Consider the following 27,322-nt stretch of genomic DNA (forward strand, 5'->3'; position numbering starts at 1 on the left):
TAGCTTGCTGGCTGGTTAGATGTTTAGCTACAAGCTGTAGCGATTGAGTGGTGTCACCTTGTTGAGCAAGAGGGAGGGCAGTGTAAAAGCATGGCAGCAGTAGCGCGTTTTTTGGAAAGAACTTTGCAGCCGCTGGTGTTGCTGACTGGCTGGCCGGTACGTAAATGCTATTAGTAGCAGACGACTACTCGAACGCAACGATCGCACTGCTGAATGGAATTAGAATAGAATAAAATTGTGCAAAAACATACGGTGGCATTATCAGAGCGGCTATTATAGTTCACAGAAAAACAAGTATTGTAATAATTTATTTATTTCATTTGCGGTCGTGCGCAGTTGTTGTGTCGAATAAATTGTGTGATTTACCATTTAAAGTGTGAATTAATAAAACCACAAGACGACTAACAGTTTGCTCTCAAAACGATTAAAAGGTAAACACAAAGTGCCTCACGCCAGCCGGTATAGCCCCAGAACCAGGTAAAAAAAACAACAACAAAATTCACTCATTTAAAATCACAGTTTAAGGGGGCTAAGCTAATAAACATGTATGTAGTTCATAACACATTTGTATGTACATACTTTATTTACAAGCACTTGGTGGGCATGCAACCAATAGATGCACTTAAGCTGTTAATATTTGCTAGATAGCGCAACTCAATTAGCTACATATGTGCATATATGTACAGTTTTTTGGAGTTGAAGGATATAGAAAAATAGATATAGAATATAGAAATCAGCAGACAACAGCATGTTTATCTGAAAATGTGTATATACATATAAAATTTTAGAAAGCTAAACCAGAGGCAAACTTGTTTCAGAATACAAACAAAAATTATATTATTACTTTATTTTCGAGTACGTGATTGAACAAAAAAACAATCCCGGGAGTTTCGCGACATTTAATCAAATTGCAATTCATTTCGATTTCACTCGTTGTTCAGCTGACTAGTCATATATGTATATGGTGCAGATACGTGCATGTACACTAGGGCGGGTCAATTTATTCTTAAAAAATATTATATAACCCACTTTGTTTCGGCGACTGAAGTACTGGTTCAGTACAGTTCTACTGAATTCTGTATAATAAAAAATCCAGGGAAGCATAGCTCTAAAAGTGATATCAAGCCTCCTTATCCTTAGTTGTAAATCTCCATAATTTTTGGTTTTTTTCTTATTTAGTTAAATTTTTTGGAGAGAAGTTTATTATACCGTTTTTGGTTGCGATAAATTCACTTTTTGTATTTAATTGGCTCACAATTATCTTCTAGAGATTATGCTATCTAGAAAAGTTTACTTAATTTGATTATTTTTAAAAGAAAAATTACGATTTGCCCTATTTTCATACAAACAAAAAACAAAACCATGGCAATTACATCAGTTTAGATTTAAAAACATTGGACACTGATGGACGAAAGTTTAATTTTATATTTTGGTTTCCCCTCCTCCCTAATTTTGTTTTTAAGGAATGGATTTTTTATTTTATTGTGATTAGAAAAATGTTCCAAATAAAACTGTATCAGCACATTTTTGATTAAACTTTCAAACCAACGAAAATGGGGGGTGTATATAGACTTTTGTTCCTCACTGTATATAAAACACGCAAAAGTATTTTATAAAAAAAATACTAGCAGTTCCAGAAAAAATTATATTCACTATATGTGTCTCTATAATATTACACTATGGGTCAAAAAAAAACATTCGAAAAAAACTGCATAGTCCGAATTTTGAATAAACCCTCAAAATCTCGACTCAGTGACGAAAAACCAAATTTTTATAGATTGAAGCAAATAACAGGTGTCACAAAATTAATCATCCATTTTTCTTTTTTTTTTTTTTTGTTTTGAATAAATTGTTTACTAAATAAAAAAAATATTTTAAGTGAAGGATTCTTTTTTTTAACCTTTACATGCTCCATTGCTTGTCTGATTGTATACTGCAGCTGTCTAGTTCACAAATGCCAAATATAATTGACGTGCGACGCCACTTGCAAATATTATAAATCTTCCGATAGGGTGATTAATTTTGCACCAGCTGATACTTACATGTAACTTTATATTTATTTATTCAGTGAAAAAGGTCAATGTCATTCAAAAGAAGATATACAGCTGCTAACAACGCCATAAAGAACGTTAATATATCTTAAAGACCACCGGAGGAGCATGGATGTAAAATATAAAAAAAAAATTTAAATTTAAATTTAAGATTTAATTTTTTCATTTTGAATACCTTTTTAAATTACTATTTTTTTACCAATTATTGCGAACAAAGTACTTTCAATTCTGTTTTCCACGAGTTCTCTGAGGCTCAGTGAACGCATTTGGGAAAACGATGGATTGCTCATTTTTAATTTGCTGTGAGAAAAATACTTTAACACAATGATATAATGGATTAAAATGTACCGGGAATCTATTTATATTATAAGTCTCCTAATCCGAATAAGTAAAGCACGTAATGCAGTTGTTAGACCTCGAAATTATGGCGCTCCAACAACATCAAAAATTGCTTAACATTTTTAACTCGTGCGTTAAATCCATGCTGTTCTACGGATCCGAAACTTGGCTTGGCACATCGACGACGAACGCAAAACTGCAAGCGTTTATAAACAGGTGTCTGCATATTATACTTAAGATATGGTTGCCATGAGTAATAAGTAATTGGCCATGAGTAAAGTAATAAGTAATCGAATTTAGTGAACGAGGAGTCTGCCGAAAAAACAACAACAACGAAATAAAAAAGAGAATAGAGAATAGAGAACCCGCAAAGAACGAGAAAAAGAGGCAGACTACTGATGACTTGGCAAAAGACTATTCGCAATGAGACTGGAAAATCGTTTAATGAACTAAGACATATGGCTATAAATAGAAAAGTCTGTAAAACTGTTGTTGAATCTTTAAGCTCCTAAAAGAGTATGGAATAAGGACTAAATCTCTTAATAAACTAAAGATCGAATTTAAACTTAAACGACAGAAATAAATCAGCAGAAAAGGCCCACTTATTGAGAAGCTTGCTTCACAAAAATGCACCCCAAACTTTCTCATAGAATTGCTGAACATATCTTACATATCTAAAATATAAGAATCACATAGTTTCTTATGCCGATTGACCATAAGAATGTGGAAAAGAGTCAAAATTTGACAATCCCTAAAATAGAGTTCATTCGTAAAATTTCAAATCGCCGAAACACCAGCAATTTTTTGTATCCCTACTACGAGAATATATTGTGGGAACCTTGCTTTTTTTGCGTTGTACAGTGTAATTAGACGATTTGAAATGCAGTAAAAAAATACCATTACATTTCAAGGAGTTGTCATTTTCTCATCTATATGTGAATCACGAACCTCAAGTGGCAGTTGAATTAATGAGAAAAACTTCAGGTTCCAACTGATGCTATGGTCTCTAGCGCAGGAGTTTTAATTAAAATCACAGTTTCACATTTTCTTCTAAACAAAGTTCTCAAAACAAACAAAAAAATTGGGATTAATAACAAAATTTAAAAATAAGAAGGCTATAAATATATTTTAGCGATATGAGTCCATGGGCTTTTTTGCTCCGAAATGCCAGTAAAATGCCTCAGTCGCCGAAACAAAGTAGAGAAAACATTTGAACTGCCCTAATGTACATATATGTATACATATTTATAAATATAATTGAAGCATATGTCTGTGATTTTTAAATGCAGACTTTTCAAGCTGGTCATTATACACATATTTTTATGGCTATTTGCAAGTGACAAAAGCCAAATTAAGTGTTTTTAAATTTGTTATCTGTCTGTCTGGTATGCGAAATAAAACATTTTTTTTTTACTGTGCCAAAATTTGTTCAAATTTCAACATTTTTTTTTAATTAAAAATCAAAATCTTTTAGATATGATTAGATATACGTGTACAAAGTACTCGATGGGGAACCCAAAGTCTATTAAACAAAGTGAAATCAATATCTGACTCACGCATATTTGATAATTAAGACGTCAGCGGTACGATGGACTATATGCAGGTATATATACATACATACATATATGCTATGTATGTATAATGCGTTATTGTTTATCCGGAGTTAAGCATAGCCCGTCAAAGTCCATACAAATTGCATTACCCTGAAATATGCGTGAAATTTCGTATGTATCTCAGGGCAAAGTAGTACTCAGTTCACGGCGTTAAAACATCCTGCAACATGTCAGCAACATTTGTGCACACCTATTTAAAATGCACATGACATTTAAAATTAAGCGAAAACTGGTAGTTCATTTGCGAAGGTAGTGCTTGAGTTCAAATACTCCGAAGACATGGCATTTTAATGTGAAACGTCTGCGCAAAGAGTGTAATAGCATTGGCAGACGGCAGCGTTAATCCGGTTTGCCGGGCCAGTTAAACTGATTAAAATTGTAGTGTGACAGACAGTTGTTTAGTGAACAACTGATTTGTTTATTGGATAGTTTTGTCAGTAAAAGATACACCACAGGCAACAAATACAGATATTAGCTACCCTGATACTAAAAAATTATTTAAATATTTAAAAATATAAATTAAAATTGCAATTCCTCAAACTGTTCCGAAATATCAAAACAATTCATGCAATTTCGAACGTGTTAGTGCAAACTAATATTGCATCCAGTCTTTCTTGTTCTTCTTTTTAGAATTTTGATTCTTTTTCATTCACAACTGTCGTTTTTCGGCAATGTTGCTATAGATAATTCCTCAAATCCGCTTAAATTATGGCAATTAAGTCTAGTAGTTGTCCGGATTAGTTGCTCTTAATTCCTAGGATAATTCCGAATTAAGTAGTTAATCTCGTTTAATGCCACCCACCGTCTGTGTATGCTATAAGTAAATCTTCTTCACATTTTCTTGTGTCAGTATATATGTGTGTTAATTTCTTTAAAACACTTTTCTTACCAAAATTTCGCAATTGCTTCTGGGGTGAGCTCATAAATTTATGTAAATAAAACTTTTTTTCTCATTTGACAATCAATGTTGCTAGCAATACTTCACGGCCAGCCAAATGCATGTTGCTGTCGAAATTTCACGGTTGTGAAGTTAGTGCTAGCCTTTAAAAACAATATAACGTTAAACGGGTATGCTCATCACGTTCGACTTATGGAATGCTGTTGACGATGGAGCTCCAGGAGCGAAACCTGAGAAGGCGGTCAGGCGCGTATATGATAGAAAGACTCTTACAATAACACGCTGAGCGTTAAGCCAAATTAATTCATTCAGTTCATGAACTGTATAGTATCATGGCGAAAAGTGCTAGCGATACTTTAGGCGCTATGAACAAAACAAACATTTCCTGGTGAAAAGTTAAAAACTTAATACGATAAAAATTCAGAAGCAAAGAAAAGTTTTCGGTTTGATTGAAAGAAATATCGAAATTACACAAAACATCTGCAAATGTAGTAGAAGAAAACAAAATGTGTTTTATAATATACTATTATTACAGTGATAAGTACATACTTCACCACAAAAATTAGATGACCTTGATGCTTTGTATGATAGCGCATTGATTTTTTTTTTTAGTTCAACTCGTAAGCATCAAAAACACGTAAAAATTGTCTCTTATCAACCGTGATAATATTTCGGTGGATCTGTTTTTACTGTAGATAGCTCAAAAATTGAATACACATATACGCTTATATCAGATAAAATAATGTCGCTTATTTGCTGCAGGAGTGCCATAACCCTGAACAAATTTTTAGAGAAATATGGAGAAAGAATCACTGGCTTTTATGCTGTGCAAGTAATCCGTGGCGATGTCTATGAACAGTATTTCATTAAATGAAAATTTAAGTTTACTTTTACTTAGATAGGCATAGTAAATTCAATGTATTTCACGAATTTTCTATTTTTTGAGTTATGCCACTATTCCAACACACAAGTGTATATTACATATAAGGTGGCGCAAAATTAGTCACCCAATCGGAAGGTTTATAATTATTGCAAATGGCAGTATATATTTGTCGTAAGTCATATATATTTAACACTTATGAACTAGGAGCCTCCCCTCAAACTTAAATTTAGGCTTCCTGACCACTGTAGTATTTTCCAAACGGAGGTATCCGCAATCAAGGAAGCGGTGGACCGGTTGCTTACCTCGGTAATTACCGTTAAGGAAGTAAATATTTACTCCGATAGCCAAGCGGCAACTAGGGCCTGGGGCTCGTTGTTTGTGCGTTCGAGATTGGTCGGGGAATGTCTGGCTTCTCTCACGATTGCATCCGAATACTTCGACATCAGGCTCATGTGGGTTCCCGGTCACAGCGGCATAGAGAGAAACTGCTGGGCTAGACAGGGAACTTTGGAGATGGTTTTGTCGCGAAATGAGGGGTTCCCTTAAGAACCTGTGGTATGCTCCTAGAAAGATGGGCCTCGAGCCAACTCAGCGAGCGCTGGGCTAGTGCGCAAACGTGCAAGGTCGCGAGATCCTTCTGGCCACGGGTGGATCAGGGACGCTCGAGGGTACTCCTAAGGCTAACAAAGCCCCAAAAGCCTCTCGAATTTGGTGGGTATCCTTACCGGACATTGTCCGTTAGGTGTTCATACCGTGAGACTTGGGATTGCCTCAAGTCCATTCTGCAGAAGCTGTCTGGAGGACGAGGTGAAATCATCTCAACACCTTCTTCTCCGCAGCCCTACTCTCGTCTGGCAAAAATATAGACATCTGGGCTCTCATTTTTTGGATATAGCGGGTCTAAATATCATAAATTTGGTGAAGTTCATCCGCAACTTGTTGCGGCTAACTACGAACGCAAATCAGTCAAATTTTAAATAATTGTCCAAGTGTGCCCTAAGCTAGGGCAGCCATTTAACCTAGCTTAACTAACTAGACAGCTGCAGTATGCAAACAGGTAAGCAATGAAGCATGTAAAAGTCAAAATAAAGATTGCCATTACTCAAAATATTTTTTTTTTAGTAAAATCTTATTCAAAAACAAAATTGTATGAATAGAGTGAATTTTGTGCCACTTTGCCCTTGTCCTGGTTGGTTCCTGTAAGTGTTGTCTGAGAGACACAGCCCAGACCCATTTAGCACAAAAGATGCCACTTGATACACCTCTTGTAGAATCAGTGCTTTTTATTAGTCGAACCATCTTGATTTGACTATAAATCTGCCTATGTTATCAATTTTCTTTTCTGCAATTTCTTTCAAGTTGGCCATCGAGAATTCCTCCAGCGTTCTATAATTTTGCGCCACATTGACCTTGTCCTAATTGGAAGGATTTTTCTGCATATTCAATACTGAAGTGAGCGACGCTGCTATAGGGTGGACCATGTAAAATTTGCTTTTTGAATCGGCTATAAAAAAAAATAATCAATATTTTTCCAAACTTTTTTTATTTTGAAGATTGAACATTGTCATTTATGAATGAAAAATAATATCGTTCAAATGACTGCCACGACTGGCTTTACAGTAGGCCATTCGATCAACCCAATTTTTAAGCACATTTTCGATTGTTTGGGATCCAATTTCATGAATGGCAACTTCGATTTCGTCTTTTAAAGCATCAATCGTCTCTGGATGGTTCGCATAGCATTTGTCCTTAACGGCTCCCCACAAAAAATAGTCCAACGGGCTTAAATTACAGCTCCGAGGCGGCCAATTGATATCGGAATTTCGGCTGATTATTCGGTTTTCAAAAACGGTAGCCAAAAGTTCGAGTGTAACTTTGGCAGTGTGACAAGTTGCACCGTCCTGTTGAAACCAAATGTCGTCCATATCATCCTCTTCAATTTTTGGAAACAACTCGTTGAGCATGTCACGGTAAGGCTCGCCATTTACTGTAACCGCGGCTCCTCGCTCATTTTCGAACCAAAATGGCCCGATGATGCCGCCAGACCAAAAACCGCACCAAACAGGATGGATGCATTTGCTTCCCTACAGTAACGTGTGGATTTTCTGAGCCCCAAATCCGACAATTTTGCTTATTGACGTAGCCACCGATGTGAAAATCAGAAAAGAAGAAAAAGACTCACCACTTTTGAAATAGGTTTTCAATATTTCCCAATTGTGTTCTAGCGTATAGCGTCCCATTTCGTAAATGTCAAACCTTTAAGTAAATTGTGACCGCATTTGACATGTCATTTGTGTTACCATTCTCAAAAAAATAGGTGGTTCAAAAAGCAAACGTTATATGGCCCACCCTGTATAAAGGAGGTATGCATCTGATAAGCACAAGCAGCCAGCAGTCAAGATGCTAAAACGCCTTCTCTTTCAAAAGAAGTGTCTCTCGCTTCTGTTAAGAAATAATGGTACCCACACTCACCGACGTTATCGTAGTCCCTGTCTGTTGCCAGTGAGATTAACAAAATTGAGCAAATCTTGAGTCCGTAGAAAACAACTGCTTTCGTTTGCTGACACGTTTTTACGGAGCAATGCAAAATTTCCCCACGTCCACGATCTACGATACCCACGTAACGGAACGGTGGTGATTTTTCATTTACATGGCGCACGCATTAGTTTATTCATGTAAGTTGGCACGGAACCTATGTTTACATTGGCGAGTGTGAGCTCCATAAATATAAGCATAACCTTCATTCACATTAGAGATGTTTTTCTCTTTCACAGTAACAAATTTATTAGTTAACCATAGCGCGACGAATTGTCGTGAAATGCTCTGTTAAAACGGAGCCTGATGGTCGTACTAGTAGTCAATATTAATGCACGTTCTAGCTGACCTCTATTAACGAAGTGACAAACACCACCCAATTTATGGAAGGTCATTCCTCATTGTATATCAATAGATTTCCAGCCAAGTACAGCTACTCAGACCATCAGCTTTATTTGGTGAAGCTCACACTGTGCGACTTCCATCTGTCTTCTATTGTAAAGTCTGTATCTATATTAATGAAACATGATTTGAGTTTATTGAAAATAAAGAGGCTTGAGCCCTAAAGAAGCTAACTGAAAGAAAACTTCAAGCACTTTTGGAACGTTGTAGGGATAGATGCGAACTAAACATTGATATTGAAGATGGAAAAACTCAAATATTTATGAAATCTAAATGAAAGGCTTTGCCACATCAGTCTAAATATTTAATAGTCATACTTCGTATGCAATGGCATATGCCATACAAATGATTACTTATATAGGGTGATGAATTAAGAGGAGTTTTTTTCATTTGCGTTTTTTTTTTACAGATCGCGCGCGAGTTGTGGCAAACTGTCATCGTGGATTTGTTGAACAACGTTTGGCATTTCATCATGGAAAGACTCACACCGCAACAACGTCTACAAATTGTTCAACTGTATTATGAAAATCAGCGTTCTGTGACAATGACAGCTCGTGAAACAATGACTTTATTGAGAAGTCATTTCGGAGAGCAGCTGATTTCACGTTTAGGACCTGTGAGTTGGCCACCAAGATCTTGTGATATCACACCTTTGGACTTTTTTCTTTGGGGATTCGTGAAGTCCAAGGTCTATGCTGATAAACCAGCTACGATTGAAGCTCTGGAAGCCAACATTACGCGTGTTATTCACGACATACCAGTCGAAATGCTCGAACGAGTGATTGAAAATTGGACCTTCAGAATGGACCACCTTAAGCGTAGTTGCGGCCAACATTTGAATGAAGTCATATTCAAAAAGTAAATGTCAAAGAATGTCCTTTCAAATGATAAATAAAGGTTTTGAACATATTGAAAAAAGCACCTCATGATTGATCACCCTATATATTATATATTTTGAATGAGATGCCTTTAGAGCTGCATCTAATTATTCTTTGATTTCTACGATGATTTCTTTCATTTCCTCAAAATTTCAGCGACTAAATCCTAAGAAGAGTGGCGTAATGGAATAGCTACACGTGCGATTTTAAGTTTATTATATTAAAATTTTCCCCATCTGTTTAATAAACACCGTTTAATTTTTGCCTCCATGTTTATTTTTCACCTTTTCTTTATATAGTATATTACAATCCCATACCTTACATGTGATTGCTTATTATACTGCCGATATCTTATTTGTATTTACATTTTTTATAATTATTATTTCATTTAATTGTTTACCCCTCTCTGTAGTATTATTTATTTTTTTAACATTTAAAACTCCTTACTCTGCCTCTGCAGCAGCATATGCATATGTTATATTATATATAAATATATGTTAGGGTGCCCCTTCCATGTATGAGATTTTTTTTGGTTTAGTTACACTATCAAAAGATATATAAAAATGTGCGTAATTCTAAACAAATTACGAAGAGGGCAATGAATATGGAGCTGCTTATCATCTTCAGGGATCTCCCTAACTTTAAAGTTTTAGAAATTTCACGTTTTCAAAGACCCTACAATCATGAAGACCTAAAACAACTAAAAACCCTTTTAGAACCCTATGCCTAAGTTAACACATACATAAATAGACTTTAAAAGGTATTCTATTGTTGAAATGAAAAGAAAAATTTAAAAGAGAGTTTACTATATTAGAATAGAGTTTACTATTAGAAAGGCAAAAACGTTAAATTGAAACTTATTTCTGTGCCCAAAATGTTTGCATTTTTGCTCACGATTGCGAAGTGGTTCTAATAAGTAGCAGCACTTACACTTTGTGAGGCCTATGTTACCACTTTAACACATATTTCGACAAATTGTGTGTGGCAAGGGAAGACGGTAATTTCCAAGCTCCATTCAGATTGTTCTTGACATATAAAATAAATTTAATAGCGTGAAAGTCTCAACACACCTCTCGAACTCATTATTTAAAATATACAAATTGCGCTTTTAACACTGTAAACATTGCAACTGTACTTCTATGACATAAAAACTACTTTGGCTGTAAAAAAACACTCTCGAATTAAGTCAAGAAAACAAATTTAAACTTCAGGGTATACTAATAAATTCGGAGTTACTAGTAACGTGTTGTTGCATCCAAATGAAATAGTCGTGTATATATTACACCTAAATAATATAGAACAAAAAGTAAATATTTGTTATATTTATTTCAGAGGTCGAAATTAAGGATAGCGAAAAATCATAAAATCATTTATCATAAAAATTAAACTTTGCAAAAAGATTGATAATCAGTCGATCTTTCAAGATCTAGCTTTGTTTTAAATATTTAAATTTGTGTTGGTAATCTAAGATCAAATTTGAAGAGAATTAAGACATTTTCGGAACACCCTAATGTATATTATTATTATAAGTGAAAAAAGCTCATCACGCTCGAAAACCAGCATTTCACCAACCAAAGAGTAAGAATAAATAAATATGAATAAATATTCATATACATACCTATACTTGTATACATGTATGTATATCCGTACATCAATTTACATATGAACTGTATTTAGTTGCTAAAATTCGAATGCCAATATACGAGTATATAATAATGATCCGTTCCTTTTGACGGTAACTTTATTAATTAATTTAAATATTGCACAATTCTTACAACTAACTTAACAAGGAAGAGCTTAAAACTAATGGTGGGAGAGAGTGCAAAATGTTGTTGTTGTTACGTAAGAAGAGATTGGTTTAGAATCTAACTTTAGATAATGTTAGAGATCAGTTAATAAGGGAGCAAATTAAGAAACGTGAAGAAGAGATGTGAGAATATAAGTGCGAGAGGTACGGAGAGAATGAGTAAAGAAGTGTGTGTTGTTGGTAGTGGGAGCATTGGTATGTGACTATATATGTATGTATGTAGGAAATATATATGTATTTATAAATGGAAATGTTTGCCTCAATAAATTTTAATTTTTCTTTAAATTAGTCCAATGATCTTAAAAAAATTAAGACTACCTAAAATACCACTCCATTTAGAAACATAAAGGGGGAAAAGTATCTTCAACAAAATAAACATCTAGTCATTTTACAATAATTGTTTTTTTTTTCGTATGTACAGTGGCTGCTGAGTTATTTGAGCACTCCCTTAAATACATTTTTTGATATGAGTGAACATCACACGTGGTTCTGAAGACCGTATACAACTTATCTCTTTCCCTAGCATTGCTTCAAAATGTGTTCTTCCTGGAGACAAGCACAGATATTCATTGATGTATTTGTAGCAGCATAAAACATTCCCCATGTTGAATGTTTCTACAGTGGCAGGTCTTGGCTGGATTCAAATCGGAGTCCTTCAGCTTAGTTCTAAATTCGAAGTACCAGTCAAGCACTAGTCGGTCGCCTGCGATATGCTGCGAGCTACTGCTGAACGGTAGATATTTTTTATGAGGAGCTTTTGCATGGCATTGCCTGTCGAGGGGCGAGTGCTATTAGAAAAAGCTTTTTCTATTATTTGGTGGTTCATACAGTGCCTATGCACCTCTGAATGGTAGCCACGCTCCAACCCACTCAGCTACGGCGAACAAAACGTATTATTTGAAAATATATTATGAACCAGTAACTTCGTTTCACTTGGACTTAATTTCACGTTAAAAACAATAAATAAACAATATTGCACCTCAAAGTAGTATTTATTAAATACAAATTTACTTTTCCTCTTCCATTTCAATTTTATACTACGCTTGATTAGCTAGTGATGACCATCATTGGCATTGTTGCCAGAGTTAAGAGAGATAACATGACGCTACCTCATAAAAAGTAGTATTGCCACAACTATTACAGTTCGAACACGCCCTACTTGGCTATATATTACTTTCACTGCCACAAACATAGAAGAACTTTTTCGCATAATTTGCATATCAAGAGAGGAAATCTCAAGAAACGTACAGGTTATGAAAGTGTGGAACATAAGTTATATAGATTTGTATCAATTTGTTAAAACCAGTAATGGGTTGAAACGAATTTTATCGATATATAGACATTAACTGTTATCCATGAGAGTAATATACATTTCAGTCTCATCCGAAGGGACGTTGCGAGTGTCTAGGATTAATCGATTCCTATTTGATCAATGGCATCAAATTGGCATACGCCCACCCATTTATTAGTTTCACCTAATATGCAAAACAATTTTGTCGATATTTAATTTGTTGTTCCCACAACAGTCGGGTGTGAGTTAACAGAGTAATTTATGCTGTTACAGCAGCAGCAACAAATATTCTACGGAAGTATGTATTTAACAGCTATTTTTCCTTTTGGAGTAGAATACATACCCTCAACTTAATGAAACTAGAAGGTTTAAACTAAAGAATATTTAAAATATTTACTAAATGTATTTTAGTGAATTCCATACACAATACACGGGAAACCGCAGTACGAGTAAATTTGCTCAGAAACCGATTCATAAACCGATAAAAAATCACATTTTATGCCTGACATATTTTTTCTTTTCGCTGTGATCAAACTATATTTGAATGTATAAGGATTTTGAGTGGGAAAAACATTTTTTTACAAATGTAGTTCATTTTAAGTACATGCATACATATGTAGCTTTATTCGAAACATTTATGTATTCTGAAAATCAAATTCAAATCAATTCGTGATAGCTTATAAGTGATAAGTGATGACGGGAAATTATGTCGCGACGATTATTATAAAAAATTTAAATTCATTAAGCAAGCTTATACTAATGGAAATGAATATCATGATGAATCGTATTCTATGTCTCTTACGCGACACTCATATTCCAATCCCTGCAATTCTTATCGAAAGCGGTAATGTGAGCTTTGCATTCATTTATTAAAAAACCGAATTAGAAAACAAAAATAGGAAGAAATAAGACAAGCATTTATGTATGTATAGACATATGATGACCTGACAATTAGAACTCGAATGATCAACTTCTTGCAAGATATGAACGAAAACCAATTCTCTTGGATTACAGGATCTTAAATGGAGATGGATTGCGCACACCATCCGCAAACGAACGAACAAAATAGGTAGAATGGCATACGACTGGAACCCTAAGGTCATCGCCTAGAGGATCATGGCGGCGTAGCCTTTTCGACGAATATTTAGGAGTCGATGAAAACCTAACATGGTCCAAGATCAAGGGAAAAGCGAAAATTCGACAACTTTGGCAATCTTTAGTTTCGGCACTTCCAATTCGCGCGACAGCAACAAATAATAATAATAATAAAATACCACATAGGCTGTAAAGTCCCGGGCCTAACACACAGAGGGCAGTTGTTTCATTAAATTCACCTCTTTTTCAATTAATTTTTATTTAGTTATAATGGGCGCGTACACACTTTTTGGGTGTTTGGCCGAGCTCCTCCTCCTATTTGTGGCGTGCGTCTTGATGTTGTTTCACAAATGGAGAGACCTAAAGTTTTAAGGCAAATATTTTTTTTGAGCAGCTTTTCCATGGCAGAAATACACTCGGAGGCTTGCCATTGCCTGCCGAGGGGCGACCGCTATTAGAAAAAACTTTTCCTGCATTTTTGGTCTTTCACCGAGATTCGAACCAACGTTCTCTCTCTGAAATCCGAATGGTAGCCACGCACCAACCCATTCGGCTACGGCGGCCGCCTTTTTCAATTAGTACTAACCCTAAAAATAAAGTTGTTCAAGTTTCATGATGTGTTCTTCATTAGTTCGTGAGTTATTGTGCTAAGAGAGACGCTACTTTGTTATTTTCAAAACAATGGATCAAAAAAAAATTTCATATTTTAATTTTACACTGATTCTTGATGGGAAAAAATACCGTTCAAGCGAAGTGTTATATAGTCTCCGCTCCATCAGAAACAACAATAAAACGATGGTTTGCTTACTTCAAACATGGTAGTAGAGACACCCATGGTGCATAAAGCAGCGGACGTCTAAATTAGGCAGCAACATCAAAAATATCCACAAAATCGTTTTGATTGAACGAAAAGTGAAGTTGCGTGAGTTGGCTGACATCGTAAAGACATTAAAAGAACGTGGGGCTTTATATTTTATGAACATTTGACTATGAGAAAGTTCTATTCAAAGTGAGTACCGCGTTTGCTCACTATTTTGTTTCATAAAGGCAACGCGAAGTGTCACAAGTAAATCAAAACAATTGCAAAACTACATGAATTGAACTTCGAATTGCTCCCACATTCACCGTCTTCGCCAGATTTGGCTCCCAGCGACTATTGGTTGTTCGCAGACCTAAAAAATCGTCGCATTTGCTCGAATGAAGGCATTACAGTTGAAGCTGAGGCCTATTTTGAGGCAAAAAATAATCGTTCTACCAAAGTGGTATTGATTGCGTCAGGCCCGTGCGCACGGTCAGGCCGGTTTGCAGGCCCCCAGACGAAGTTTTAAAAAATGTGTTGACATGAATCGATACAAAAAAAGGAAAAAACTAGGCATTTGTCTTTACTTAAATAGTAATAAATGTATAGTATATGTTCAATTACTTCTATAAAATCTGATAATAGCTAATGACATAGACCGATATAAAGCATTTTATAATAAATTAATTTCAATCTTTTTTTGATTATTATTTATCCTTATCACCAATTAATGATTCATCATATCCAAAACTGTGACTTAAGCGTGTACTGTGTAATAAATTTATAAACACAAGCAAAGTTATATCGTACTGCAACAAAAGTTGAAACCCTCCTAAATCTGAGGGTCTGCGCACGGGCCTGGATTGCGTTGTTCTTAATGGAAATTACATTGATGAGTAAAGCTCATCTTGAACAAGAAAAAAACGGTTTTCTTTGTTAGGTCCGGATCTTTCCAACCCATGTGTTATATGTATACATATTTAGTTTTTGTATATTAATAAGCTTTTCTTTGTATTTAGATAATTGCCGATTACATCAAGTCCATTAAAAAGCAATTTTTCGAAAGCTTTTATACTCGTTACTCTCTGTTTATTTACTTTGCTGAGGGGTTTTTAATAAATAAGCATAACAAAATACTTAACTGTATGATTAGATAATCATTTTTGTTTTTAATTGTAGCACAACAATTTCTTTGTAAACATTAAAAACAAAATAACACAAAATTATAATTAAACATGTTGATAACCCCCGCCTCTCATTGACATATATTCCGAATATTTTTAATTTCTGACTTATGACGCTTTGAAAATTAAGGACAAATAGATACAATCAGCCAAAAGCATTTTAAAAATCACAAAGTGTTTTCTTATTAATCCGTATTTGCGTCACGCATGTGTGAGCATATCCGCAGTCGTCATTGCATAAAGTGTTTGATTTGTGTAATTCATGTTTCACTCACGCATGTTTTTCTCCCGGATTTATGTATATCCGGCCGAAGACTGTCACTTCAGTAGCATTACCCTAACATATTTATGAGGAATGTTTAAGCTGCAACAACAACAATACAATCGACCTTCATTCTTCTACTAATACCATCACCATCATAGGCTATCACTCAATGTGGGCTTATCAATTAAAAAAAGAAGAAGAAATTAACAATTTTTATTTGGCCTTATACAAAGATTGTAAATCCACGATAAATAGCAGTCACACGTCGCACAACCATCAACGCGATAAGTATACGATGCAAATATCTATGTACGTATGTATACAAATATAGAATGTGCATACATATATCTTAACCCATACACATATGTATGCATGCGTAATAAATTCGCTAAGCAAATAAAAAGTAGGAGTGTCTTACGGCATTTCGGTCCATAGTTCGTTTTGTTTTCTTGGCGTTTTCCGCGTTTTTGACATTGAACTCAGCATCAGCTGCAGGAAATATTTTAGGAATAAGCATCATAAGACTCTTAGAGATAGGGGAATGGCCGGGTAATATACGTACGTACATGCGCATACATATGTATGTATGTACGTAACAAATACACGTTCACTTCTGCACAATCATTTGTGGAAATGGCATGACTTTGTGTTCTGATTTGATGAATGTAAAACTTGTGACAAAAACACCAACTCATGTGCAATGGAATATGCAAAAACAAAATTATAGTTTACTACATATATTGAAAAATGTTTAGTGCTTATGCATTTTTCATTAAATAAAAAATTAATAGCTTACCGTAAAATTTTGTGTAGATAATTATTCTAAGAAATTGTGGGTTATTATAGGCAACAGCTGCAAGTGCACTAATGTTTTTATTTATTTTTATTGAGAGAACTTTCTTTCAACGGCGCAAACAATTAAATTGTTAGCTGTGAAAGCAACCGAATATTCGAGTTCCGTTTCGATGTGACCTATTGTTGTTGTAGTAGTTTACCAAGTCCCGCCAAGCACGGACTTGTCAATCTCATCTGATAGTGAGCCCAGGACAAATGGTGTTTCAACGGGATGGTTCAGAGGGAAAGGGGCGTTAAATGAACACGTCTAAGGGGCACTTAAAAATAGGGATGGGTAGTCTTGTGCGAGGTACCTTCACATGCCAGACACACACTTCGCGAAATTCCATTAAAGGCACTATAATTTTTGCTTGCATTTTAGTTCTTTCTTCATGGTTTGCTCAAAATGTAATACCGTTAGTTGTTTCGTAATTGTTAAATGCTTGGCTTGGCAGTTAATTTTGTTGCAAAATTCAATTAAAGGCAGTAATTTATGCATCTTCAAATGAGTAAGTTGAGCATAATAACATTTGAATTTACGAGTAATACTAGAGCTTTGATGATATTTAACTATAAAATAATTTAGTATGTCTTAAGTTTTTACAAAAAGTCATCATGGCAAAACGAAAAACACTAACAACGATAAGGTTGCTGACATGACCAACAGACAAACTGCTATAAAATTGAATAACTCGAAATCAGCAATTAATAAGTAGCAGTGCCGTAGCCATAACGCCATAGCCGTAACCATACACATGGACGCAACATTACAGCAGTTGTCGATTATTCATGCCGTAATCATAAACAGCTGATATTGAAGTAGAATTGTAATGGTTATGGTGTTATGTGATGTCCATATGTTTAATCAGAGAAGCTGATTGCTATGGTTACGGTTATGGCTAAGGTGGATCGATGAGTGGAAAAATGTGATATTTTCAGACGAAAAATGTGCAAAAATGTAGTAAAATGTGATGATCCTGATTTGTTTAATTGCTATTGGTATGATTTGAAGGCTACCGAGTGTTTTTCTAGCGAGCGAAACTTTGAAGATGGTTTTTTCGATGGTTCATGCTGGTTGAAGTCACCAAGCAGAACTCTCATGTGCAAAATTTCCACAGTTATGAATTCAGATGGCTACTTAAATGGGCTGGACTTATTGATTAGGATCTAAAGCTAAATTTCAATAAGATTCACGCGCCACCCGCAGTACACTCAATCGAGGTCATCACGGTCCCCAGACTTCAATTCGATTACCGAACATGTGGGTCTTTCTCGTAGAGTATATACTGTTTCAGAACGTACGCAACGTTCTTATGAATTAATGGTCTCGAACTTTGAAATATCCTTTCCAAATGTCGTTGCTTCGATGCCAAACCGGACTTTTCAAATGATAAATAAATTTGCACATTGGACTCGGTAGGTGTTTATGGTAACTGGATACAGTATATAATATAATCGTACAATCGTACATGTTTTAATTTAGCCAAAGAAATGTTAATAAATTTTTCTGTACATATCCCAATGATAATTTACCAGATTTCGCTCAGAACATCTTTCTATCTTAGTAGTAATTTAGATTTTTGCAGGTTTCAATAATTTTATTCAAAAATACGGCTCATAACAATTACACGTGAAAAATGGCATCATTTAAATGTCCACCATGAGCATGTCTACAGGACGAGTCTGACAAACAGTCCATTCATGAAAGTTCTAATTGTTGAGAACGTCGAGAGATCGGTTTTGTTTTCAACAGAACGTCCAGTTTTTGGACTATCAGTACTTTTTTTACCATCGACAGAGTCACTTTCTTGAAATTTGTTCACTAACTTTTGAATTGTCGACTCAATCGGACGATTATTTCCACGAAAAAGATCACAAATTCTGCGATATGTTGCTATTCAAGATTGTTGACCATTGTTATAATAAGTTTCAATAATTTTGACGCATACCGTCTGGGAATTATTCACTACTGACATCTAGGCGTCACTTTTGAAAGACCCTTTATTATATACTTAGGTATGCTATATGTAGAGTAGAATAGGGTAAGATAGGTCATTTTTTTTGGAAAGCTCTTGCTACGGTGTTTTTGCATTGATTTTGAAAAAAAAACAAGATTTTGAAAGGTTATTTATCTGCTAACATTTTGGTTATACTGACTTATGTTTGGCTAAATATTTTGGAAGCTGCATTCAATAAGACAAAGGTACTTTTTTTCGATATTTTCAAAATCGGGGGCGCGATAGGTCAATATATGTGAGGGGAAAAGAACAATGTACATGGCTTGGAAATTAACGTTTTAACTTTTATTTATAGAGTATGAACACTGCACATGTTATAAAAGTTAGGAATTTTTCTTTAATTCATTTTTCTTCTCTTCTTTGGTAAATTTTCGGCGTTTTTGTATGAGCTTCTGCCTCTTTGCAGCCTCTCTTTCTTTTTTCTTTCGGCGGCAAATTATTTTTTTTTTGCTTCCGCGTCCGATTTCTTCTGAGCTGCAGCTGCTTGCTCAGCGCTCTAGCATCACTGCATCTGTGAGAAGTGCAGCTTTACGTCGCTTAAGGCCTCGATTTGATGGTTTGCGCAGTGGGAAACGGCCGAAAATCCTCAATTGGAATTAATAGGTCGAGATTCGATCGATCTGGCTCTTGATCGGCATTAGATAAAACAGGCTCTTCATGGGCATTCGATGGATCAGTCTCTTGATGAGCAATCGATGGACCAGCCTCTTGATCTGGTTCGTCCTCCTACGGACGATCAGTTACGAATGCTGGCGTGAAATCATCTTCCGAAAAAATGTCGCGATTAAATGGCCAAATGCCAGCTGATCTGAATCCAGCGTTGATATTCATGCAGGAAGCACCTTTCAGCAAGGGTTCAGCTACCAGTTCAGCTATTCGGTCGATGGTAATAGGAATGCCGGAATGATTTAACATCCACGCCTTGCAGGAATGGTCAAAATAAGTTTTGAGCGGCCCAAATACTCCTCTATCGAGAGGCTGCAAACGATGGCTGGTGTGCGGAGGTAGAGTTAATACTTCAATATTATTATTCTTACAAAAGTCTAATCCAGCAATTCTATTGATGACGAGCACTTTCCTATCACGCGAGCACGTAATGTTCGAACGGAATTTTAAATTGTTTAAAGGCTGATCGAACACTAGCGCCATCTCGGACTGCCGCGATTGCGTTTTTTATGTCCTCTTCACTTCGTTTCGGCGTTTTTCGCACATAATTACGCACCATTTTGCTGCAAAAACAATTAAAATTTATTTTATTCAATTAAAAGTAGTAACCTATAATGCCCCCAGACGGCTGACCTATAGTGCCCCCAAGCACATGTTTTATGTTAGTGTCGATATTTTTTTTTAAACAAAAATATCAAAAAACTAACACATTATTCGTGTTCAGCATTATTTTCTACGTAAAATAAAACTCACCTGACAAATATTTACATACATTAAATGCACTGCACCGTAGAATAAAAAAAATGCTATGTCGGAGAAAAGCTCACAAAAAACTAAACGACGCCAGAACTAGGATAACTAATCAATGGTGACCGTCGAAAAAACAGTCGCGAACGTTGTTCCCCACCACGTATTCAATTCACATAAGACGAGTGACCTCTGCAAAAACAGTGCGACGAAAACCCCACCTACCTATTGTGCCCCCGTACCTATCTTACCCCATTCTACTCTAATATAAGCTCATTTCCATGCAAAATTTTGTAAGTTGTGCCACAGCATTTAGCCAACTTCAGACGTTAAAATAGAAGATGTAACATATGTCTACTAATAAAATTCATTTTTTTCGTTTAGATAATAATTAGCTTAGATAGTGCTTTATGAAGGCATATTTGCAGAAATATTACATCTATATTTGCAACAAGAAATTCAGTTTTGACAATATGCATGTCTGTAAATAGAACGAAGCGGGATGGGGAAAACAATCCCAATTTACCCATGTTGATTTGTATAACCAATCAGATAGAGGTAGCGACATGGATAAACCGCTATCCTGATCTGAGTAGATTTCCCTTACAACGCTGTTTTTCTTATAGTTTATTTATTGTTACATCGTAGACAGGAATACTCTCAATATTGGTTGTCTCAATCTTGTCATCTGTCTTTCTTGCTGCGGAACTCACAGGTAAAGACGTATGTAAATTTAGCTCATAAAGGCGACTTTATTCTTGTTCTAGAATCTTTCTAAACCTCGCTTAATACACCTATCAGTCTTCGTCGTAATCGTCTATAGTTTCAAAAGAGCGGGGCCATAGTTTCAAAAGAGAGGGATGTTAGGAAAGTAGATTTAACAGTAGTTCAACCTGTTATCGTGCCAGAAAAACGCAGTACTCACGAGGCAGCTGAAGCTCTTCGTCTGCAATAGGCGATGATTGGCAGCTCAAGCTCTTCATCTGTAATAGGTCGTGATTGGTTGTTGATGTTCCGATAACGAAATTTTTGAAATGTATATATCAAAGTATCACACTATATGTTATATCACAATATTAATTGACATACTTATGATGTGAAATGTGCCATCGTAAATATGAGCGCGGAAGGATAGCTAAAATATATACATATTTAGTTAGATATACAAAAATCATTATAACACACATTTATAAAATGTGCCGTTTTTGTTATAGTCTAGTGAACAACTAGCAATTGTTTATTAGTTATTCATATATAAAAGAGCATGAGAGTTGCAAAGTGCGCTCAATAAAACCACGATGTGTATTAAAGTAAATAATGGGTATCACCAACCTGCTTACCGGCACTTCAGCGAATCCTTATCAATGCCAAAAAGCTTCTCAGGTATTTTAAATGCGTGCTTCCAATTGAAATCACAATAATTTCTCACAGATTATATTCCAAATGATGTCCTTTAAAGTATTTGTTTCAAATTGTTAAAACTAAACCAAATAACAAACAATTCAACGTGTTAAAGTAAAATAAGAATTAGTCAGGTAGATGAGCAAATGGCCAAATATAGTGAACAGTGCTGCCAGCACGGTTTTTATTTATTTATATTAAGATGTAAAACGGCTGCTTTAAAAGCAACTGGAGAAGGCGGGTTTTCCCGTATTGTAAATGAACTAAAATTGGTAATTATATAGAAGAGCGGCCCTTCAGAAAATCAATATTTTTGTAAAATTTTTTCAATGATATCAATAAAATGTATTGTAAAAGAGTGTTTAAGATCGGGGGAACTATACTTTTATGTAGGATTTACTGTTAATATGAATATCAAATCCGGCGGCCCTTCAGAAAATCAATATTTTTGTAAAATTTTTTCAATGATATCAATAAAATGTATTGTAAAAGAGTGTTTAAGGAGTTCTACGCAAAAATATTGTGGATTGCGTAGCCGGAGTTGGACTGATGAGGGTTATTTTTTTGAAGCGCGGCCGAAGGCCGCCCACGCGAAAAGCAGTTCTACGCAAAAATACTGTGGATTGCGTAGCCGGAGTTGGACTGATGAGGGTTATTTTTTTGAAGCGCGGCCGAAGGCCGCCCACGCGAAAAGGAGTTCTACGCAAAAATACTGTGGATTGCGTAGCCGGAGTTGGACAACATTTCAAAACACTTATATAATGTTCAAGCGGTAATTCTTGTTGTGTCGCCCGCCGGATTTGATATTCATATTAACAGTAAATCCTACATAAAAGTATAGTTCCCCCGATCTTAAACACTCTTTTACAATACATTTTATTGATATCATTGAAAAAATTTTACAAAAATATTGATTTTCTGAAGGGCCGCTCTTCTATATAATTACCCTAAAATTATGTATTAATAAAGGTTGACTTATTGGTATGAATATGAAAAAAGAGTTCAATTTTGGCGCCAATATATAACTACATAATTTTTCAACTGTATAATTGAGAAAATTTCTATTACAACAAATAAGGTAACAATATAGAAGCAAAGCATCCCAACTAGCAAGTTGTAAAAAAACATATCAACTGTTACATTCGTTTTGGCACGTAATGCACTAAAATAAAAAGGAAAAAGAAATAATTATTTATCTTATCGCCTATTGAAGTTGAAACGCTGGCAGCATTATAATACTTCGCGAAGGGTATTCAAAGCAAAATATCAAAATCGGCTGATGTACAGAGTGACTCTTATGTGCGAGAAATCAAAACCGGTGACTTTCACTTAATAAAATTTTAAAAACTGAAAATCACACAAAATTTAACATGGCTGCATGAAATTTTAGTGACAACTTAATAGCTCATGTTATCAATACATTTTACTTAAAACAAATGAATATGTGCTTTTGTGAATCACTCACCGAAATACTTGGCGTACATGTACTCGGCGCATATAACTCGGTACCAGCTACTGTTTACAAATCTGCAACACCAGTAGCACTATCAGCAGTGAGAAAAGAAATCGTCATCATTTAGATTGGACATTCCAGTTGATTGTGATATTCGCTGGACGATGTCGGTGGAAATATGATTGTTTTGTAAGACAAATATTAGCCGACAATGAACGCAAAAACAAAATACTCCACTAAAGTACAACATTAATTTGGTTTACAACAGGTATGCAAAGGAAATGAAGAAAACGGAAGTACTTTTCTATTCAACGGATAGTTTCAAGGTCAGGGCTACAGGTGCTAATTTATGAATTTGATATGTTTTGGAAAGTGCAGTTAATCAAAAGGATGTTAATATTATTATCACTGTAAATCAATGTATAATTAAATATATGTATGCAGCATCACTACATAAATAAACTAAAGCTAATATTAAAAAAATGTATCTTAATTGCAGCTAAGACCACCCATCCATCCTACCACCCACCCATCTACACTTCGGCCTCATCTATATATCAATTACAACCTTTTTGAACCAACATGTCCAGTGTAAATACGCAACGTCAAGGCCGATGGTATTTTGGTGGTATTGCCAGTGCTGGTGCGGCCTGTTGTACACATCCTTTGGATTTAATTAAGGTAACGCTGCAAACACAACAAGGAAAATTGTCTGTGCTACAAATAACGGCGAAAGTAGTACGAGAGCAAGGTATGAGGTGAAATAATTTACGTACATATGCACGCTTTCGAACAATTTTGAATATATTCTCACTTATTGATTGCAGGCGTGCTGGCACTTTACAATGGCCTGTCTGCTTCCGTCCTTCGTCAAATGACGTACTCAATGACACGTTTCGGCATTTATGAGGCAGGGAAGAAACAAATCAATACCGATACATTCCTTGGCAAAATCACCTTAGCTGGGTTAGCTGGCACCGCAGGCGGTATTGTTGGCACACCAGCTGATATGGTGAATGTACGCATGCAAAATGATGTCAAATTACCGCCCGAACAGCGCAGAAAGTGAGTTGAGACAATTTAAATGATCCTTGATGGGAGTAGTTTAAAGCTTCCGAAGGGAAGGGAAAAGCGAAATTTGTGCATATTTTAGAAGTTTAGTTGAATTGAGACTATAGTAAGACTTTTAACCATCAAAATGAAAATGATGCGTACTAACGTAATTTTTTTGAAATTTTCTATTCTAAATTATGAACTAATTCTTTTTCCTGCACTCATCTTCAATATAATATCACATACATTTACATATGTGTTATAGTAAAGCATCGCCTAAAAATTGCTAACTTCAAGTATTAACTTCCCACTGGGAATGCCATACACAAATATTTGAAAAATCTATTGTAAATAGTCAGTTTATACACTTCCACTCATACATATGTACATATTATATATGCACTGTACATTTTTTGTATTTATAAAATTAATAAGGTTTTGTTGAATTCCTTAAATATTCTTTCAGCTACAAAAATGCTTTCGATGGTTTAATTAAAGTTTTTCGACAAGAAGGTTTTACGCGTCTGTTTTCTGGCGCTACTACTGCCACCGGCAGAGGGGTGCTTATGACAATTGGTCAAATAGCATTTTATGATCAAGTAGGTTGCTGGCGACGTTATTTTTAAAATATAAATGCATATTGATATACAATATTGTAAACGTTTTCTCATTCCATTAGATCAAAACAACACTGCTTTCCACACCATACTTCAAGGATGACTTAGTAACACATTTTTCTGCCTCTCTGGCTGCTGGTGCAATTGCGACAACTTTGACACAACCATTGGATGTGCTCAAGACACGTTCGATGAACGCTAAGCCTGGTGAATTCAACGGTCTGTGGGACATTGTCAAATTTACAGCACGTCTGGGACCACTCGGATTCTTCAAGGGCTATATACCGGCCTTTGTACGTTTGGGGCCGCACACCATACTCACATTTGTATTGCTGGAGCAACTACGTTTGAATTTTGGCATTTTACCAAAAGTAGAGACTTCTGTAATCGTTGCACAATAAACAGGCGTACGGGACAAAACACAAATTCACATGCATACTTATATAACGCAGCTACTAAGCACAAACAAAAACGTGACTCAACATACTATATGATACAAATTAAATCTAAAAACGCTTTTGATGTTTAGCGCACTGTATGTGTTTTCTAGAACTATTTTATGTCGTACAAAATGCAATAAGTATCAGTCAGCTCATGGCCATTGGACACACTTATATTCGTTTGTTTTAAATATGAAAATGTAAGCACATTTAGAACAAATTGTGGTTTATTGCATCCTTAAAGAATTATTTAGAAACTTTTACAAATTCCATCGAAACAATGATATGTACATATGTGTCTATGAAGTTTACGTACATATAAGTACTTGTATATATATAAAGTGGAAATACATACACATACATAAATGATATATATGTATGTACATATTGTATTGTTTCCCCTTTTGTTAAGTCATAAAATGAAAATATGTCTTGTATACTCATTACAAATGTAAAATTATTTCCATTCATTTTCGTTCTTCTGCGTTGATAACGGAACGTTGTGTTATGTTCAGGATGCAATTCACCGTTGTTATACATATTTTATTTATATAATGATTCGCATTAAATGCAAGGCTATCAATAACTGACATTCCTATTCAAATAAATACTATTGTATTTGCAAATATGTAATATGTAAATGTATGGCATTAGTATATAATAAATAGTTTAGCTAAATAGTTACTAAAACGCTTGCTCTATAACACAAGGCATTGCCTTCGCGTTCAAATTGTTATTATGTTTTCATGACGCAAGAAATAATGAATGTACATATATTTCAACAATTTTGTTAAATATACACGCTAGTCTTTGTTTATTTCTATTAAATTTGTTCCCAAATTAAATTTGTTTTGATCTAATTTATTTACCATATCTTTTTGCAAAACTTACCTGTGAATTGAAATAAAATATAATGGATTTGCTCATTACGATTTGGATTACTGAACTAGTTTAAAATATTAAAATAAAGCCTGTGCAAAATTAAAGACAAAAGACGACTTTCAATATATAGTACATACAACTATTTGATGTATCGTTACTAAAATGTAAAGAGGGCGCAACCATAAGCAATTTTGAATTACTTACATACAAACAGCCATGGCCATATAAATAGCACATTTAGACTTTGAAAGCAAAGAGTTGAATGTGTTTGTTTAATAATTTTTTTTTTAGGAAAAAAGCAACATAAAAAATAAAAAACTTATTTACTTCCACTTTAAAAGAAAAAAATGGTCAAACGGAATTTCAGTTCTTATTTAATTTACGAGAACGTTGACAACTCACGAAACCCCGTGGACACATAAATGGCACATCCCAAAAAATTCCAAATAAAAGGAAAAATAGTAAACAAATGAGATAGTTAAGTCATAATATTATATTACCAGATTAGTATTTTGTACTATATCCACCGTTTTTGATTACTTCTTTAAGCCGTCGCTTCATGCTTTCTACAAGCTTGTGGCATCTTTCCTTTAGAATCGAGTACCAAACCTCTTCAACTGCGGCCCACAAGTCATCAAAATTTTTAAAATTTTTGTTAGCGATTTTGACCTTAACGTCATTCCACCAATTTTCTATGGGATTCAAATCAGGGCTCTGCGCCGGTCAATCCAGTACATTAATTTTTTCTCTCCTGAGACATTGCTTCACTGTCTTTGCTGTATGCTTTGGATCATTGTCCCGCATAAATGTCCAATTTACCGGCACAAACTCAAACACAAATGGCTCCATTTTCTTCTGGAGCATATCCAGATACTGAAATCTATCCATTTTACCAACCACGCGAACAACCGCTCCAACACCATGTCAGTAAAAAGCTCCCCAAACAATGATGCTTCCGCCGCCGTGTTTAATCGTCTTTTTTGTAAGCCTCAGATATAGCGCTTGATTTTTTGGACGACGTACAATAGTTTTTGCATCAGGTCCCATCCTATTTGTTTTGGTTTCGTCGGTCCAAAGTATGTTTTTCCAAAACTGAATAGATTTGTCTTTGTGGGCTTTTGCAAAGGCAAGTTGGTGTTTGATATGTCTTTTTGAGACGAGTGGTTTTTTT

At 35.1% G+C, this 27,322-nt stretch overlaps 2 protein-coding genes across 5 annotated transcripts in view; one reads left to right on the forward strand and one right to left on the reverse strand.

Annotated features, from left to right (window-relative positions):
- The window catches only part of LOC129252916 (uncharacterized), a 51,635-nt gene extending 29,773 nt beyond the window's left edge, over positions 1-21,862 (reverse strand). Inside the window, exon 1 of one of the 2 annotated variants that reach the window (XM_054891077.1) lies at positions 21,646-21,862. The gene's annotated coding sequence lies outside the window, so the exon portion shown is untranslated. Of the gene's footprint in view, positions 1-21,637 lie in introns of both variants that reach the window. The other variant, XM_054891076.1, reaches the window with a different exon arrangement.
- LOC129252915 (mitochondrial dicarboxylate carrier) lies at positions 167-26,263 on the forward strand. 3 transcript variants are annotated; one of them, XM_054891074.1, is made up of 5 exons: positions 167-477; positions 23,659-23,910; positions 23,987-24,224; positions 24,679-24,811; positions 24,892-26,263. In XM_054891074.1, exons 2-5 carry the CDS (start codon positions 23,742-23,744, stop codon positions 25,228-25,230), a joined length of 879 nt encoding a protein of 292 aa, XP_054747049.1. In that variant the 5' UTR covers positions 167-477; positions 23,659-23,741; the 3' UTR covers positions 25,231-26,263. The 3 variants fall into 3 exon arrangements, with proteins under 3 accessions (XP_054747049.1, XP_054747050.1, XP_054747048.1); XM_054891075.1 differs by having other exon boundaries at positions 167-431; XM_054891073.1 differs by lacking the exon at positions 167-477 and adding an exon at positions 23,048-23,427.
- The last annotated feature ends 1,059 nt before the right edge of the window (positions 26,264-27,322 follow it).

The sequence above is a fragment of the Anastrepha obliqua genome, chromosome 1, assembly GCF_027943255.1.
Source record: "Anastrepha obliqua isolate idAnaObli1 chromosome 1, idAnaObli1_1.0, whole genome shotgun sequence".
Lineage (NCBI taxonomy): Eukaryota > Metazoa > Arthropoda > Insecta > Diptera > Tephritidae > Anastrepha > Anastrepha obliqua.

Excerpts from the sequence above, each read along its gene's own strand:
- LOC129252915 (XM_054891074.1), top strand. The coding sequence starts at position 23,742 with ATGTCCAGTGTAAATACGCAACGTCAAGGCCGATGGTATTTTGGTGGT. Across the intron at positions 23,911-23,986 it reads GAAAGTAGTACGAGAGCAAG|GCGTGCTGGCACTTTACAAT; the intron begins GTATGAGGTGAA and ends TATTGATTGCAG. Across the intron at positions 24,225-24,678 it reads CCGCCCGAACAGCGCAGAAA|CTACAAAAATGCTTTCGATG; the intron begins GTGAGTTGAGAC and ends ATATTCTTTCAG.